The sequence below is a fragment of the Panthera onca genome, chromosome D4, assembly GCF_046562875.1.
Source record: "Panthera onca isolate mPanOnc1 chromosome D4, mPanOnc1 haplotype 2, whole genome shotgun sequence".
NCBI lineage: Eukaryota > Metazoa > Chordata > Mammalia > Carnivora > Felidae > Panthera > Panthera onca.
The window spans coordinates 9,243,123-9,260,340 of record NC_138351.1 but is presented as its reverse complement, the minus strand read 5'-3'; the positions used below and the strand labels follow the sequence as shown (position 1 = coordinate 9,260,340).

Genomic DNA, 17,218 nt, shown 5'->3' with positions numbered 1-17,218 from the left:
TCAATACAACTGGGAAAGAAAGGAAATTGAGGTTAAAAATAAAAGCAAACTTTCCAAAAGTCAAACAAAAAAATGACAAGTCAATTCTGTTGCTTTTAACCATGTCCCAGTGATGTGCACAATACATTCTGGCTTCCAGCCTTTCTGGCTATTTACTAAATTGGATGTGATAAAATCTATCCATCGCGAAAAGAAGGGGGTGTTCCTGTCACTGTAGGGAGCTTGGGGCAGGAAGGCTCCTCCCACTGTTCCCATCCAGCTCCCTTACTTGCCCAACTCAGACATTGTGGGAAACCCTTTCTGGGGGCTGTTTCGTCTCTGATGTCATACAATCCCAGTAATTCTCAAAGTGTGGTCCCCTGACCAAGCATGAGCAACAGCAGAACTTAGAAGAAATGTGAGTTCTCGGTCCACACCCCTGTACCTACCGAATGGGAACCTGTGGGGGTGGGGCCCAGCAATCTGTGTTAGAGAAGTCCTGCCGGACATGCTGATCTACCTTCATCTGAGAGCCACTGTGTTGTTTATTCCCTGATGCCCAAGTGGTTTGTTTCCTCTCAACAGTCACCAAACCCGAGGCCATCTGACAATTTAGGAGATTTGGGTCATCAAGCACAGTGTCTACCCGGGAAAGGATTTAGAAACAGCTCTGAATTTCTCCCGAGACCCGGATGTTACAGAGCGGCTTGACACACGGCTCTGGCCAGTCTGCAGAATTGCTGAGAAGGGCAGGGCATAAGTACAGAGGCTCTGCCTCTTGCAACTGTTTGGGTTTTAGAAAGGGGTGCTAAAGGAAATTGCAAAATGCAATTTAAACACACACTGTTAGAAAACGTGCTCTGCCCCATGCCTCCCATTGTTGCCTGGGGATCACCCTTCCATGATCTCTGTTGGGTTGACTTGTACAGAGACAGGGGTGAAATGAGGCCCCATAACAGCATCGTTAATAGCCACAAGGAATAGTGACAAGGATAACAATAGCAAGAGAATGTCAGGCACTGCGCTAATTTCTATATCGATTTTCTCATGTGATTTTTGTATCTTCACAAGGGACTATTATTATTTAAAATTTTATAGGTGAAGAAAATGAGGTAGAGAAAGGCAAACTAACTTATTATAGTAGGCAGAATAACACCCCCCCACAAACAAAAGTATATATCCTGCTCCCCCCAAATTTTTGAGTGTGTTACCATACATGGCCAAGGGACCTCGCAGATGTGATGAAATTAAGGATCTTAAGACGGGGAGAGCATAGTGGATTGTCTTAGTGGGCCCATATAAACACAAAGATCTTTTCATGAGGGAGGTAAGAGGGAGAGAAGAAGATGATAGTGAAGAGCAAAGTTCAGAGAGAGCCTGGGGGGCTCAGCCAGATAAGCATCGGACTCTTGATTTCTGCTCAGGTCACCATCTCACAATTCGTTAGATCGAGCCCTGCCTCGGGCTGTGTGCTGACAGCATGGAGCCTGCTTGGGATTCTGTCTCTCCATCTGTCCCTGTCCGTCCCCTGCTCACATGCATGCATGTGTACTCTCCCTCTCTCAAGATAAATAAACGTTTAAAACAAAATAAAAACTCCCAAAACAAACAAACAACAACAACAACAACAAAGTCAGAATGATGCAGCCTGTAGGCAAGGAATGTGGGCAGCCTCCAAAGGCTGGAAAAGGCAAAGGATGGACTCTCTGCTAGAGCCTCCAGAAAGAACATGGTTCTGTGACACCTTGATTTTAGCCCCACAAGATCCACTTTGTATTTCTGATGCTCAGAACTGCAAGGCAATGCATATGTGTTGTTTTAAGCCATTAAGCTTGTGTTAATTCGTTACAGCAGCAAGAAGAAACTAATACCTGCCGAGGTCACACGGCCATTAGGCTGTGGATCAAGGATACAACCCCACCCTGGGTGATTCCAGAATCATCAATTCTAATGCCGGCAAAGGTGTTTAGAGCCTACGTTATAAGGAACTGAGTGCTGAGACAAAGAGGCAAAGATACTTTCTCCCACGTGGCCTTGCCTCGATCACTAATCCAGCTGTAAGAAGGGTTCTTATTTCCTGAGTAGGGTTTTGTGGCAAATGAGGTGGTGTTCCCCATGGATTTCTTTATGCTGCTCTTGTCCCAAGTGTGTTCCTAGCTGATACGGCCAATGGAGGAAGGTTTCCCTCCTACATGGCAGACCTGTCTGCCCGTTTAAATGCTTCACAATCAGTTCCTTACAAGAAAAAGATGGGTTTTCTCCTGTATCTTGGAAGAACTATCTGAAGGGTAGGTGGTCCAGCTTCTAGCCAACCCATTAACCTCTTCATCTCCAAGGGAACCATGAGCCCCTGGATGTTCACAGGCTGTGTCCCATCTTCAAGACCTACCACGGCCATCACTTCTCGGCCTTTTGGCTAATATCAAGTGAAGACCTACCATGTCCAAGGCACTGCATTATCTATGATAAGGGGATGATATTACCTGCCCCAAGCCCTTCACGGATTCTTCTGGAAGAACTACATGTTTGTAGATGTAGAAATGCATCCTAAATTCTAAAAGTTCAGCTACGCAAAAATGCTTATTATCATTTCCTTAACAGATTCCTTGCTGCCACCTTTTAATTTCATTGTCAGTGCAAAAATAAAAAGTGTTGATGGGCTGGATGGAACTTCATGACTCAGGCATTTTGTCTGTGGAGAATGAGAAGGAAGTAGAAGTAAGCTGTAGGAGACACTAAAAATACTGGAGAAAAAAGCTAGCTCAAAGAGTTGAAATCAGGATAAACTCAGAAAACTTCAAAGTATATGCTCTTTCAAGTGTTCAAGAATTGGCCTTCAAAGTATTTTGTGAAGAGATTACCAACACACGTAAGATAAGGAATCGAGTAAGAACCAAAGGGCCTTCAGAAATCTCCTTGTCGGCAGTAAGAGGCGAAGCTTGAAAAGACGGCATTTCGTGTCTTTCACCCTTTAGGATTCAATTCAAATCCCATCTCTCCTCCACCAGCCTCCCTGACCCACCCAGCCGATGGGAGCCGTTGCTGGCCCAGGAGCTTCTCATCCCTGCCGTTCACATGTTCTCGCTGTCTTGTGTCAAGAATTTCACTTGTTTGAAATCCACCTGGATTGTAAGCCACTTGAGGGGAGAGATCGTGTCCTAGATGTATGCTGTGTCTTCACAGGGCTTCCGACAGTAGAAGGCGCATCACGTCAGGTGGTGTAATCCATTTCTAGACAATCTTTGCTCGCACCTAAAGCACATGTGACAAAGTGCCCTGTGGCCTCATCTAAGCTTTTAGTATCATCGCGCTTGTTCCATCACCTCCTGGCTTTGCTATTACATCTTCATCTCCATCCTCCCCCAGCTTCCTCTCTATAGTCCCAAGTTAGGATCTGGAATCTTGATCTTGTAGTACCTGCTCTGGCATATGTTACAGATCTTTGCTTTGGGACCATGGGACTCATTCCCCCAGCTGCTGGAACACTGGCAACGATGGTTCTCAGCTGGGTCTTGTCTTACCAAATTCCCTCCACCCACACAGCCATCTGACCCAAAGCCACAGCCCTTCCCAAGGGAGTGCACACCAAAAAGGTGTGGGATGGAAAGCCCTTGCCTCAAGGTGATTCAACTCCCATAGGCAGCCCCAGCTCAGGAACTCCCGTGCAAGTGGACGTTCACTTTATTCCGACGGTAATGCAGCTTAACGCCTCCTTGCATAGTACCACCCTGCCTCCTTCATTTCTCCACACATCAGGTTCCTGAGAGCCCTCCATGATAAACTTCCTCCATGCAGATCTCTGCACCAGAGTCTGTTTCCTAGGGAACCTGTTCTGTGACGGATCTCACACATAAATCAGAGAAAAATAAACAATGCCCACAGCATGAGGGACTGGGGAGGGCGCCTCACCTAACATCAAGCCAGTCCAATCCGGCCAAGGCTCCCAATGCCTGGCCATGAACACAGACACCAGCCTGGCCATCCGATGCCAGCCAAGTGAAGTCTGGTCACTTGTGTCCTCTCCATCGGTGCTTCCCACTAGAACTTTCTGCGATGATGGACATGTTCCCTGCCTGCCCTGTCCAATACAATAGCCATTAGCCACTTGTGACTGTCGAGCACTTGAAATGCAGCTAGTGTGACTAAGGTATTTCATTCTTAAAAATTAACCTATAGTTAAATACAAACAGTCACATGTGTCTCGTGGCTCCCATGAGGCACAGAACAGCCGTAGATTACGAATTGGGCAGGTCTAGAAAGGCAGTATCTCAATGGCTCCAATTCCACCCGCCTTTACTTCTGCCTCTCCATCATCTAGAAGTACCTGGTCTGACTCCTTCAAAGTCATCCTAATGAGGCAGACAGAGGAACTGTGTACCAGTAAAGTCTAATTATTAAGTGGCCCAACAATGATTATGAATATTGTTAAGTCTCAGTGCCAGAGAGCTCTGTTTCAAGACTAAATTGGTTATAACGCATCAATCTATTCACCATTGCTTACCCTCATAGTCTTGTATTCCCCTGGCCCCCCAAGGAATTAGATGGAGAGAAATGACCTGTGTTTGCGTGCAACTGAAATTAAGGAATACCCTCTTTCTTGACTGTGTATGTGTGTACGTTTGATTAATGCCTTTTTCTTTGCCATTTGGTCTCTATGATCCTGGAGCTTCAGCTCTATGTTTTGTACATAAGAAAGCAAAAAGAGAGAAAGACACAGCTGCCATTTTGAGGTGGACAGGCTGGGAACCCAGGGGAGACCTTTAGTCCTGCCCTGTTTCTTGGACAAGGACGATCTCTTATTACTGACCCAGAAATGTCAGAAGGGGCCCAGGATGAGAGCACATGGCTGCACTTGGGTAAGTTCATGACTATCCCGCAAAAACTGACTCTGTGTACATGCCCTCCAAACAAGGAGTCATTCACACCATCCTGCCGTCTGAGGGTCAGCCCGGACACAATCCGTGTGAGCCACTGAAAGCAACTGAAATTGAATCTAGTGCAATTTGAAAATATTCTGTTTACTTAAAGCCCAGAAGCCTAGCGTGAGAAGAAGAATCCAGGCCCAGGCGATGGTAGTTAAATTTGTTCATTTTTCTTTCTTGTTGCAATTTTATCTTTTCCGAGCAATTTAATGAAGACTCCAGAGGAAAGAATTAAATGTCTGCTGGTTCAATTACCAAATAATGAAAAGGTCGAAAGGAGCCCCATGCACTGTGTGCTGAGCCGCTATAAAAGCCTGTGCTTACAGTGAAAATCTTTTGTGTGCTGTTCACACTTGCAATCTGCCACCCACAAATTGTACAGATGATTGTCAGTGTAAGAAGCAGAAATCAAGAGCTGGTACAGGTCGCCCTCCACAAGGGTGAAAAGGCCTCGCCCACGGGGGCATCTCACGACACCCAAGGCAGCAGCCAGGGGCACGGTGGGGACCATAGCCTTCATCAGGAGGGACCAGACTGGCATTAAATCCACCTTTTGAGAAGGTTCTAATCACCTTTGGCCCTGAATGCATTGTGACTAGCCTGTCCTTGGGGCCACATGCAGGGTACGTCTCCGGGGCCAAAGAGACCTGGCAGCAAGGATTTCAAGGACTCTGCGCAGCCTCTCTGGCATCTGAAAAGCTACCCCCGCCCCCAACCTGCCCCAACTATATACAGAAAAGAAAGATTACAGAAACACAAAAATCCTCTTCAGAAGCCAAAAACAAAGATAAAATAAAACTACGGTTTTTGGAATTCAAGCTTTAAAAATCAAGTCTCTTTGGAAATAATAGGCAAGCAAAAAGGCAGCTCGGTATAGACTCTCCTAGCCCCAACACCCACGATGACCATCTCTCCGCTCGTGCTGCGGCTTCTCTAAAACCTTTGGATCAGTGACATCGAAAGACTCAATGGACAAGTCGTTGTACAGCTTCTTTTTTCACCCTTAAGTTAAGTTCTTCTTTGGTTATTTCAGAGAATAGCCTCATTCTTAGGAAACACACACTGAAATGTTTAAGGATAAAGGGTCATAATATATATCGCTGACCCATAGTAAAAAGTGTGTGCGTGTGTGTGTGTGTGTGTGCGTGCGTGTGTGTGTGTCCTCCTCCTTTATCTCTATTGATATATATGTAAATATTTACATACACGTGTATATACGTTTGGGGGAGGGATGAGACGGAAACCAGACTAAACGATAAAGCAAGGGGGGTAAAGTGTAAAGAGAATTTGGGCAGCCTTTGAACTATTTTTATTTTTACAACGTACCTGCAAGTTTGAAATTATTCCAAGTTTTAAATTTTTTTTTTTTTTCAACGGTTTTTATTTATTTTTGGGACAGAGAGAGACAGAGCATGAACGGGGGAGGGGCAGAGAGAGAGGGAGACACAGAATCGGAATCAGGCTCCAGGCTCTGAGCCATCAGCCCAGAGCCTGACGCGGGGCTCGAACTCACGGACCGCGAGATCGTGACCTGGCTGAAGTCGGACGCTTAACCGACTGCGCCACCCAGGCGCCCCGAAATTATTCCAAGTTTTAAATAGTGCAAAAAGTTTTAAATAGTGCAAAAAGTTTTAATTCTTTCTCTTTTCTTCTCCTGTGTATTAGCTCCTTGCTAGATACCCTCATAATTACACAACAGCCACAATCTGGGTAACAGTGTCCGTGAGGGGAGCGCCACTCCATGAGAAGGCAACAGTTCTGCTGATATGTGTAATCAGGATGAAGATTCTCTTGGAGAAACCAATCTCAAAGACAATTCTAGAACGGCCCCTCTTACGGTGCACTGGTGATTACTGAGGGTTTATGCTGGGGTTGGAGAGCGACTATGGATAGGGAATGCAAGAGTATCTGTAGATAAATTCCTTCCTCTCTTCTCTTAAAATACTACAGCCAAGGGTATTAGGTTCTCAAGGTTTTAAAAATCATGACTATTCTTCAAATCAAGTTAAAATATACGTGAGGGGCACTGTTAAGCATCAGACTCCTGATCTCAGCTCAGGTCATGGTCTCACGGTTCATGAGTTTGAGCCCCGCTTCAGGCTCCATGCTGACACTGCGGAATCTGCTTAGGATTCTCTCTCTCTCCCTCTCTCTCTCCCCCTCCCCTGCTCATGCTCGCTTTCTTGAAAATGAAAAAAATAAACTTAAAAAAATAAAATATATGTAAACATACGTGAAAACAAACTGTATGAGAAAAAGAAAATCTCTGAATTATTTATGCCACTTTTTTTGGGGGGTGGGGGGAGTGGTGTCTGAAATGAGAGACCACAGGATCATTCTGTTATCAGAAGAGACCCTCTCTGGGGGCACCTGGGTGGCTTAGTCAGCTGAGCGCCCGACTTTGGCTTAGGTCATGATCTCGCAATTCGTGAGTTTGAGCCCCACATCAGGCTCGCTGCTGTCAGTCGGTCAGCGTAGAGCCCACTTAGTATCCTCTCTCCCCCTCTGTCTGCCCCTCCCCCACTTGCGCTCTCCCAAAAATAAATATTAAAAAAAAATAATACAAGAATATAACCTCTCTGAAGACTGACCTTAATCGGTACTGCTACTCCTATATTCCCAAAAAACACAACTGTGGGATGCACTTGAATGAATATATGATTAAATGATTGAGCAACACCTGAGATAAAGTTCTAGGCTCACTTCCTTATCCTTAAGAATACTTAAGATGCCTCTAAGCGGAGGCATCTTTAACTATAGGGTTCTCTCTTCATAAGCTTCTATTCTCCTCTTCTCCTTTATTTAGGATTCCATATTTAAATCTACTAGCATCGTAAAGAAAAAGGTGAGATCAACTGGACAAAGCTATTTTTCACACATATAATGGAATAGGATTAATACCGAGAGTACAGAAAGCATTCCTACAGATGAATTAGAATTAAAAAGATAATTCAAAGTAAAACTTGTCCAAAAGAGCCCTTGAACAGCTATTCCACAGAAGAGAAGGCACAAACGGCCAAAACGCTCTGCCCAGGTGCTCAAAGTCATTAATAAGTGGAAAATGCAAATGCAAATGCAAATGCAAACAGCATGTCATAAAAACCAGATGGGCAAAAATTCCAAAGCCTGACAATATCAACTGCTGACGAAGCTGTGGAACAATGGCACTGTCGTTTACTGCTGGAGGGAGGGAAAGGTGGAAGAACCACTGTGGGAAACACCTGGTCATTACAGAGCAGAGCTGAAGGCATGCGTGTCCTGTGACCCAACAATTCTACTGCTGGGTCTATACCGAGAAGCTCTATCAAAGGCGCAGCGGCGGGCGGGTGTTGTGCAAGAATATTCCTAACAACACTTGTATAACGGAGGCCATCCAAAGTCTGCCAACAGAACAGTAAACTAGCAACTTGAGGCATTTCATACAATAGAACAGTATCCAGCACTGAAGATAAAGAAACAATAGCTGTGTACATCCACAGAATGGTCATCAGGAACATGATGTTGGACGAAAAAAACAAATGATACAAGAATGCATACATTATGATTCTATTTATGAAACAGGGTTTGTTTTTAGGGATAGAAAGAGGGGTAGGGGCGCCTGGGTAGTTCAGTCGGTTGAACACCCAACTTCAGTTCAGGTCATAATCTCACAGCTAGTGAGTTCGAGCCCCACGTAAGGCTCTGTGCTGACAGCTCAGAGCCTGGAGCCTGCTTCAGATTCTGTGTCTCCTTCTCTCTCTGCCCCTCCCCAACTTGTGCTCTCTCTCTCTCTCTGTCAAAAATAAAATAAAACATTAAAAAAATTTAAAAAAAGAAATATATAAGGTAAACCTATACATAACAAGGGAATGAGAAACAAAAATTCAAGACTGTGGTTACCTGTGTCTAGAGAAGAAAGGAAAAGCAATCAGGAGGAGCCAGATGGACCTTGAATGGAAACCCTAATGGCCTATTTCTTAAAAGAAGTAGAGGGCACATGTCCATTGCATCATTATCCTTTATACTTACACATCTTACAAATATTCTTTTGCGCGTATCCAATATTCAACAAAAACAACTTTTAAGAACTGGTGAAGAAGGAAATGACCAAAAATATTTTATCAAGACTTGTTGGAAAGGAAAACAACATTCCAGCCAGCAGGCTTTGGCAATCTTTCCTTCCACACACGCCATACTGGCCTGTCTCTGATTCTTCTTTGTTCACTCGATCCAAAACCAACCACGGCTCTGCGTTACCAGTTGTCCCGGGTTGGGGAAACATTTCACGATATTCATTAGAAGGAACAGCCAAACTTCCTTCTCTGTCCTCCCAACCCTCATTAAAATTCAGGCCTCGTCCAGGTGTGAATGACAAGCACATTACCCCATTCACGCATGCGCACACACCCAACCAATCTCTGCAGCTCAGTCAGGTTATTATTATATCCAACCAACTATTACTGAAAGCCATTATGACCTGACTTCTGCCTTTGACTTATTCTCAAATATTTGTACATATTTAATCATGATAACAGAATACCATATTCAAAACAAAGAATCTATCCTCCAACCTATGCCTGAAATCTGAAAAAGCTCCTTGAAACACAGACATCTGTCTATGCTCCAAATACAACCATGTAGCAACAGCCCTTTAAAGCTAAACTAAAATTTAAAGTGAGTGGTGCAGGGGCGCCTGGGTGGCTCAGTTGGTTAAGCATCTGACTTCGGCTTAGGTCATGATCTCGCGGTTTGTGAGTTCGAGCCCCGCGTTGGGCTCTGTGCTGACAGCTTGGAGCCAGCTTGGGATTCCCTGTCTCCTCTCTCTCTGCCCCTCTCCCTCTCACGCTCTGTCTCTCTCTCTCCCAAAAACATTAAAAAAAATTAGGGATCTAGAATGTTAAAAAAAAAAAAATTTAAAAAAATAAGGTGAGTGGTACAGTTGGTCAGTACAGCACTTAAGAACAAGATAAATCTCGCTCCAGAAAGTCTGACTCCTCACCTTGGTAGGTCATTAAAGATAAAAAGACATTCATTTCCCCCTCTGGCCCACCTGCCACCCAGTGGATGGGGAAGAAGAAAGTTTTGTTCTATTTTCAATGTCATGAAATTTTTTAAAAACTTGTTTTCATGTCAGTTACTCCAGTGACGTCTGGCTTCTCTCAGCAGTAAAATGCCAACAGGAACAAAATAATCAGACTGGCAAAAAAAAAAAAAAATGCTTCTCAATGACCCACCTGGAAGATTCCATCACTTAGTCCCCTGACGTTTACTGAAGACCTAGTTAGGAGACGCTGTAAAAATACAACCACTTACCTCCGCGTACTGTGCGACAGAACTGGCTTCGACAGCATACACTCTCCTAGCTCCAGCCTGCACGGCAAAAAATGATAGTATTCCTGATCCACAGCCAACATCTAGGACAATCTGGAAGAAAGAGCGAAGACAACAGAGGGGTGAGAAAATGCACAGGTATGTTGGCTCCACCATGGCTTTGAGCAATTGTCTTCAGGCTTAACGCCCCAGCTTTGCTGTTTACAAATGGTCTCACCTTAGTCAAGTTAGGGATCTCCGTGAGACTCCATTTTCTCAGATGTTTAATGGGATAATAATATCCACTTTTTAAGGTTTGTTGGAGGGATTAAGTAACATGAAGTATCTACAGAGCACCTGGCAGGTAATTGGTGTTTTTCAAATCACTGCTCTTATTACTATGGTGTCTCTGTTTTTTGTTTTTAATTTATTTTTGAGACAGAGAGAGACAGAGCATGAGCAGGGGAGGGGCAGAGAGAGAGAGGGAGACACAGAATCCGAACCAGGCTCCAGGCTCTGAGCTGTCAGCAGAGTCCAGCGCGGGGCTCGAACTCATGGACTGTGAGACCATGACCTGAGCTGAAGTCAGACGCTGAACTGACTGAGCCACCCAGGCTCCCCTACCATGGTGTCTTTGTAACACAGATCGCTGTTAGGACGTCCAGGGCCAAGAAAAGTAAAGCGTCATGAATAAGCTCGCCTATCAAATCTGTTAGCAGGAACAAAACGAAAAGTGTCACCGATCATTTTATATGTTTTTATACCTTCTGTGTTTTATTTTATATATGTAAAATTTTTATATATAAATTTATTACATATTCATATATGTATATATTCAGAAATAACTGAAGATAAAGTCTTCAAAAATCCAAAAGTGGGGTTTGTGCTTGCTTTTTTTTCTTTTTTGCAGGCCCCCCACCCCACAGTTGGGGAGGTTTACAAATGGAGGGTAGGAGGGTATTAAGGCAGTGGACAGAATTCTCAGAAGCTTTTTTTTTTCTATTCTCTGGGTTCAGACCTTGGACTTAAATCAAGACAATCACCTTTCGCTAGCACAAGGGCCCAACATTTGAGAGGCAGGAGGTACGTGATATGTATTGGGCCTCCTCCCCAAACATGTCTGCAGCCAAGGCCCAAATTTCAATCTGATCACTGGGATTTCAGGTGACTGCTCCTGCCACATCAGTGACTCTTAACTCAGCATCTTTCAGCACTGGCTTTGAGCAAGACGTTTTGATTGGCTCTAAATCCTGATAATAAACGTCTGAGTAAACATCATTACTAGGACTACTTTGGAGACGACCACACTGAAATTCAGACACGGACCAACAGTCCCCAGTTCATCTAGCAGCAGAGAGGGGAGTGAAGACTCGCATCTGGGTACATCCGCCTTCCAAGCGCATGTTCCGTAAAACCTGCTTACTTAACGTCCATCCTCATAAATCTGTCATTTTCACACGGCGACGCCGATAGGCAATGTTAGGCGAGGAAACCAAGTATTACTTTTCGTAGGAAATTTAGAAAAGATCTCTTTTTTTTTTTACTTTGATAGCAGGAAAATTTCCCCCCAAAATAGGAAATATCAAGAGGGTGTGTGTGTGCGTGTCTGTGTGTTTTAACCGCAGTATCACACTGTGCTGACACAGATACTGTGCCATTATTCTAAGAGAGCATGCCGTTAGTAACGGGTTCACAGTGCTCACTCATATTAATGCTAGAACTGTGGCTGTATTCCATATGGTTTCCTAGGGTTTGGGTAATTAGGAGCATTACCAATTTAAAATGTCACCCAGGCTCTGGAATTTGCTGTCAGGCTGTCTACACTTTTAGAAATACCAACATTCCCCTCCCCTCGTCCTCCCTAGGAAATACATCATCTTCACATGGCCCTGCTCCGTTGCAAGAACACCTGTGACCACTCTTTAGCGAATGCGGCCATTAGGGTGGGAAGTACAATTCACAGCACCCCCCCCCCCCCAAATAGACACACCAGATCCAGAAGAATCTTTCCGGAGCCTTATTCAATAAAAATATAAAACTTCACAGTCTACACCCAGTCCAAAACATGGATGCAAAATGAAGACACAATGATAATTGCACCTGTTTGCTCTGGTGACAGGTGCCCTGAAAACCTGTGAGTGGTGTTCTTTGTCTCTTTTATTAGGGAGCTGTGAAGCACATCTTGGAACAGCGTTTTTCAGCTCTCTTGACCCTTGCAGATTAAAAACCAAAGAAATGTTTGCCGCAAAAGAGAGGAAGGAGATACGTGATGGAAAGAAAAGAGAAAAAGGTCAGAGATGGGAGGGAGCCTGATGGATGTGGTTCAAACTTTGCCCAGATTAGTCCATTTGGTACGCTTTAATAGACCCAGACCCTATCTGATGAAAAATCCCAAATGAAGGCAATTTCCCAGGTACCTTATTTCAATACCTCTTTTCAGGCCCAAATAACCTTATTCATTTGGTTATTTCAAAAACAGTGCATAGGCCTTGGAAAAGAATCTGATCTTTTCTTAGCATTATCCAGATAATGCCATCTGCTTCCCACTTGTGTATATATGTAAAAACTTAATAAGGGAATTTTCAGTCTGGAGCTGATGGGAGAGGGTGGGGAGAGGAAGGAACATTTTGCCTTGTCTATGTAAGCCTTGCAATGTTGCAAACAAAGCTCTGGAGGGCTTAGAATAAATCCTCTGGTGAAAAAACGAAAGGTCAAAGCAAATATTTAGGCTCTAATGGAAATATACTACCCTTTCCAGCTGGGGTTTCCAAATCCGAGAGGAGAGAGGCCACTAACACAGATAACTCTGTTATACGCCTTCCTACATGGCACTTCAGGAAGCCTTGAAGCTACCTCCAATCATATTTTCTTGCCCTCACAGAAGATTACATTGGTCCCAGTTTTTATTCTAGCACTGGTAGGCCACCACAGGACTGGGCACGTGTGAGGACCTTGGCAGATATTAAGTTATCCTTTCTTGCCCTAGGGAAAAAAAATATCCCCCCACGTTGGGCAGAGGCAATAAAATCCCCTTGTACCTCCAAAGCCATCCACAGTTTCCCAAGGATGTTCTCCTCACACTATTTGATTGCAATGTCTCCCTGGAAAGGGGAGTTCACAGTTTGTCCCCATTTTATTGATGAGGAAACGAGGCGTGGACAGACTACTTCCAGCTCAAGGTAACATGGCCGGTAAGTGGCAGAGTTGGGCAATGCTCAACCCTCCCCACCATCGTGGCCTTCTCTCTGTGTAGTAAAAGATGAGAAAAAAGGGGTGTGCTGTGAAGAGATGAAAATCTGGGCATATCAGACACCCCCAATGATGCCACGCAGCTAAGCGGAAAGTCCCCATCTCCTCGATGTGCTGTCCTTGGGCCTCAGCCATCCGGCAATGACTGGCTTTCCTGGTCTCTTTTTCTGTAATTCTCTTCTTTCTTCCTCCCCCCACCCCCACCCCCCCGGCTTGCCAACTGCAGGCCTTTTCCTGATTCTAGGCTCCCTCATGTGTGATCCCCTGTGGCAGAGAGAGCCGAGAGCCTGCCAGACGTTCATGCTCTCTCAGAGCCTGGACGACAATCTCTGCTCCCCTGTATCTCCATAGGGCCACGGGACCACTTAGCTCAATGGAGCATGAGGGGAAGTGACGAGTGTCCCTTCTGTGGGGAGGTGGCTGAAGGTGTACCTTGCCTTCCTTCCCCACACCCTCTGCTCCTTATGGAGTCACGCTGGAAACCAGCTGCTGGAGGTGAAAACAGCCTGACTCCCTGGGTCGCCACTTTGGGAAGAGCCACTCAGAACACCCTGGACGTGCCATAAGAAAGAAATTTCCTTACGTGAAACCACTGAGATTTAGGGACTGTTTGCTTTAGTGGTTGGCACACACTGAAACAATACTTTTCTGCTGGGTGAAATTCTTCTCATTTTTCCCCCTGGGGAAGTGACGACCAAGCACAGATACCACATCTCTGGGACACGTTCTCTGACGTCCCCAGTCTAGGCTGCCTGGTACATGGCTCTCCAGAAGAGCTTACCACAGGACACCGCATATACAGTAAAACCTTGGAGTGCGAGTAACTTGTTCTGCAAATGTTCCGCAAGACGAGCAGACATTTCTAATGAATTTTAACTTGATAAACGAGCCATGTCTTGCAATACGAGTCGTCCGTGATGCCAAACGTCACGTGATCACAACTGAGCCAATGGTTCTCTCTCTCTTTCTCTCTTTCACTGTGGGATTGTGGGTAATCATCCCCCATGCTTGGATGTTCAATCTCAGGCTGCGGTGTTTGGCAGAAATCGGTAATTTTTCAGAACATTGGAAGGTGCCCCCCACTGGCAGTAGTGTATTTTTTGTCACTTCAAAGCACCCATGGATGTTCCTCTGGTTTTCCGTACAAGAGTAAGGTTAGGAATGCTTTGCTTCATTCTAGGTCAGGCTGCCAGCAGATTATAGACCCTTTCCTCTGCTGCCTTATTGTCAGTTACATTGCATAGAGTATATGACAAGAGGTTTTTTTTTTTTAATATTTTAATGTTTTTATTTATTTTTGAGAGAGAGAGAGAGAGAACACAAGCAGGGGAGAGGCAGAGAGGGAGACATAGAATCTGAAGCAGGCTCTAGGCTCTGAGCTGTCAGCACAGAGCCCGATGTGGGGCTCGAACTCACAGACCGTGAGATCATGACCTGAGCTGAAGTCAGATGTTCAACGGACTGAGCCACCCAGGCGCCCCTGACAAGAGTTTTTAAGACTGCACTGTAGTCGACATTCGTTAGTGAAACTCGTCCTACTCAATAACTCTCCTCTCTCTCGTTTCCCTCACACCAGCCACAAAGGTTTTCAAAGGTAAATGTAGGTTAATTTGCTTTTTTCTTGATATCTTGTATTTTCGTTATTATTTTGTATATTGCAATACTGTAATCATTTTTATATGAATATTTTTGGGTTGTGGAACAAATCATCTGAGTTCCCATTATTATGGAGAAATTCGCTTTGATACACAAGTACTTAGGATTACATGTACGTTTCTGGAACGAACTATGCTCGCAAACCAACGTTTTACTGTATTTTTTTTCTTTTAAGGTTTTAAGTAATCTCTATGTCCAATGCAGGGCTCGAACTCACAGCCCTGAGATCAAGAGTCACACGCTCTACCTACTGAGCCAGCCAGGTGCCCCGATGATACTGCAAATATTTCTTTACATGTTTGCCTTCCCTGCCAAGCCTATGAGTTCCCCAAAGATAAGAAGCACATCATTTATCTCTCAGCACCCAGCACAACATGAAAGCAAAAATCGTTAATAAATATTTGTTGGCTAAATGACCAAATGCGATGACTCATTAGGGCAGTCTTCTAATTCCAACATCACCTTGAAATATTTCTGGAAAAGGCTTATGATGTTCCCCAGCCATTTCAACTCTGGGAGTGTCCTTGCATGCAAAGCTAGCAGCCAGAGGCTAAGCCCAGGATGCCCTTGCCTTATTCAGCACTTACATGCTGAATTTTTTCACTCAACCTAACCTTCTGCTTCTTGGTCTCCAAGCCATCTCACAGACCTGACTCTATACTGTTTCTTTTTGTGATCTCCATCCTTCCTCCTTGACTGTGATCCCAACATGTCTCTTGGGTCACCCTTGTGACTATCTGAGGCAGCCTTCTGCCCTGACCCAGGCCTCTTGGAAGGTTCCATGTTCCTTTCTGCCATAGGGCCTTAGTAAATGCTGCTCCCTTTGGGGTGCTCCCCACTGCATACTCTATGGTATCAGCCTATGGTAATGTTTTTGTTTTTACCTAGTCAATGCCCATTAAGCTAGATCTTTTCTATTTGTTACTCCAGGTCTGTGCTCCACATTCCTCCACCTGCTTTTTGTCACAAGTCTCACCTACGTGGACCGCATCAATGGCTTCCTTGCCCCTGGACCCCATTTGGGAGCAGTCAAGAGAAAATACAACAGAAAGTCAGAGGGGTTGGGAACAGCAAGGTCAGGTGAGTTATTCTCCTGGCTTCTTCCTTCCTGGCTCTCCGGAGACTGGTTGTCCCCTCCACCCAAAGCCACAATTCTCGGTGGGTTTCCATCTTTACGGCTATGACCGTCCCATCCACTTTCCAGGAAGCGCCCATTGCAGCCCACATGTGGTAACAAGTCTCTCTGGCTAGTGCCAGGTTGCTTCAGCATCCTGTGTTGGTTCTCTTAACTCCGCCCACATCTTGGTACGCAGTCCTGTGATTTAACTCTCCCAAAACACCCTGTCGAGTGTGTAAACTCTCTCCTGCAGAACCTTTGGCTGACACAACAACTCACCCTTCAGATTCCAAATGGCTCTCCGTGAGAGAAGACATCCCTAATCTCTGTTCCCTTCCCAAGCTAAGTCCTCCTGTTGTATACCCTTCCTTTGTAACACTCCTCCTGGTTATAATTTCCCATTCAATGAGTGATTATTTGATTAACATCTGCTCCCCTGGACTATACACTTGGTTAAGGGAGAGACTTCCACCTGTTCCTCACCCACGACCGAATCCCTGATAAGAGCATACGGTCTGGCACATAGTGGAGACATTCACTACATCTCTGTTGAACAAACTGAATAAGGAAAATGTGTCTCTGGGGAGCCTGGGTGGCTCAGTCAGTTGAGCATGTGACTCTTGATTTTGGCTCAGGTCATGATCCCAGGGTTGTGGGATCGAGCCCCACATCAGGCTCCATGCTGGGAACGGAACCTGCTTGAGATTCTCTCCCTCCCTCTGTCCCTCTCTTCTACTCACACTTGCTCTCTCTCTCTCTCTTTAAAAAAAGAAAGAAAATGTGTCTTACTGCCACAAAGAGGGAACCAGTTCATGATCCAGAAAATACTACCTCCTTAAAAAGCATCTTCTACCGGCATAACACAACCTCTCCAATCTAGTGATCGTAAGCAACTTTCAAAGAAGGACTTTATTTTATTTTTTTACATTGCCATATTATATCACACTATGATCCAGTTAGCTCTTGTGTACAATGCTTCTCTAGAGAGAGAATAAATCCTCAGCCG

General features: G+C 44.9%; 1 protein-coding gene across 1 annotated transcript in view; it reads right to left on the bottom strand.

Moving 5' to 3' along the window:
- Window positions 1-17,218, bottom strand: part of LOC132663674 (histone-arginine methyltransferase CARM1-like) — a 237,549-nt gene that overhangs the window by 62,534 nt on the left and 157,797 nt on the right. Inside the window, exon 5 of the mRNA XM_060610154.3 lies at window positions 10,194-10,304. Coding sequence (XP_060466137.1) covers window positions 10,194-10,304 — 111 coding nt within the window. The remainder of the gene's footprint in view (window positions 1-10,193; window positions 10,305-17,218) is intronic.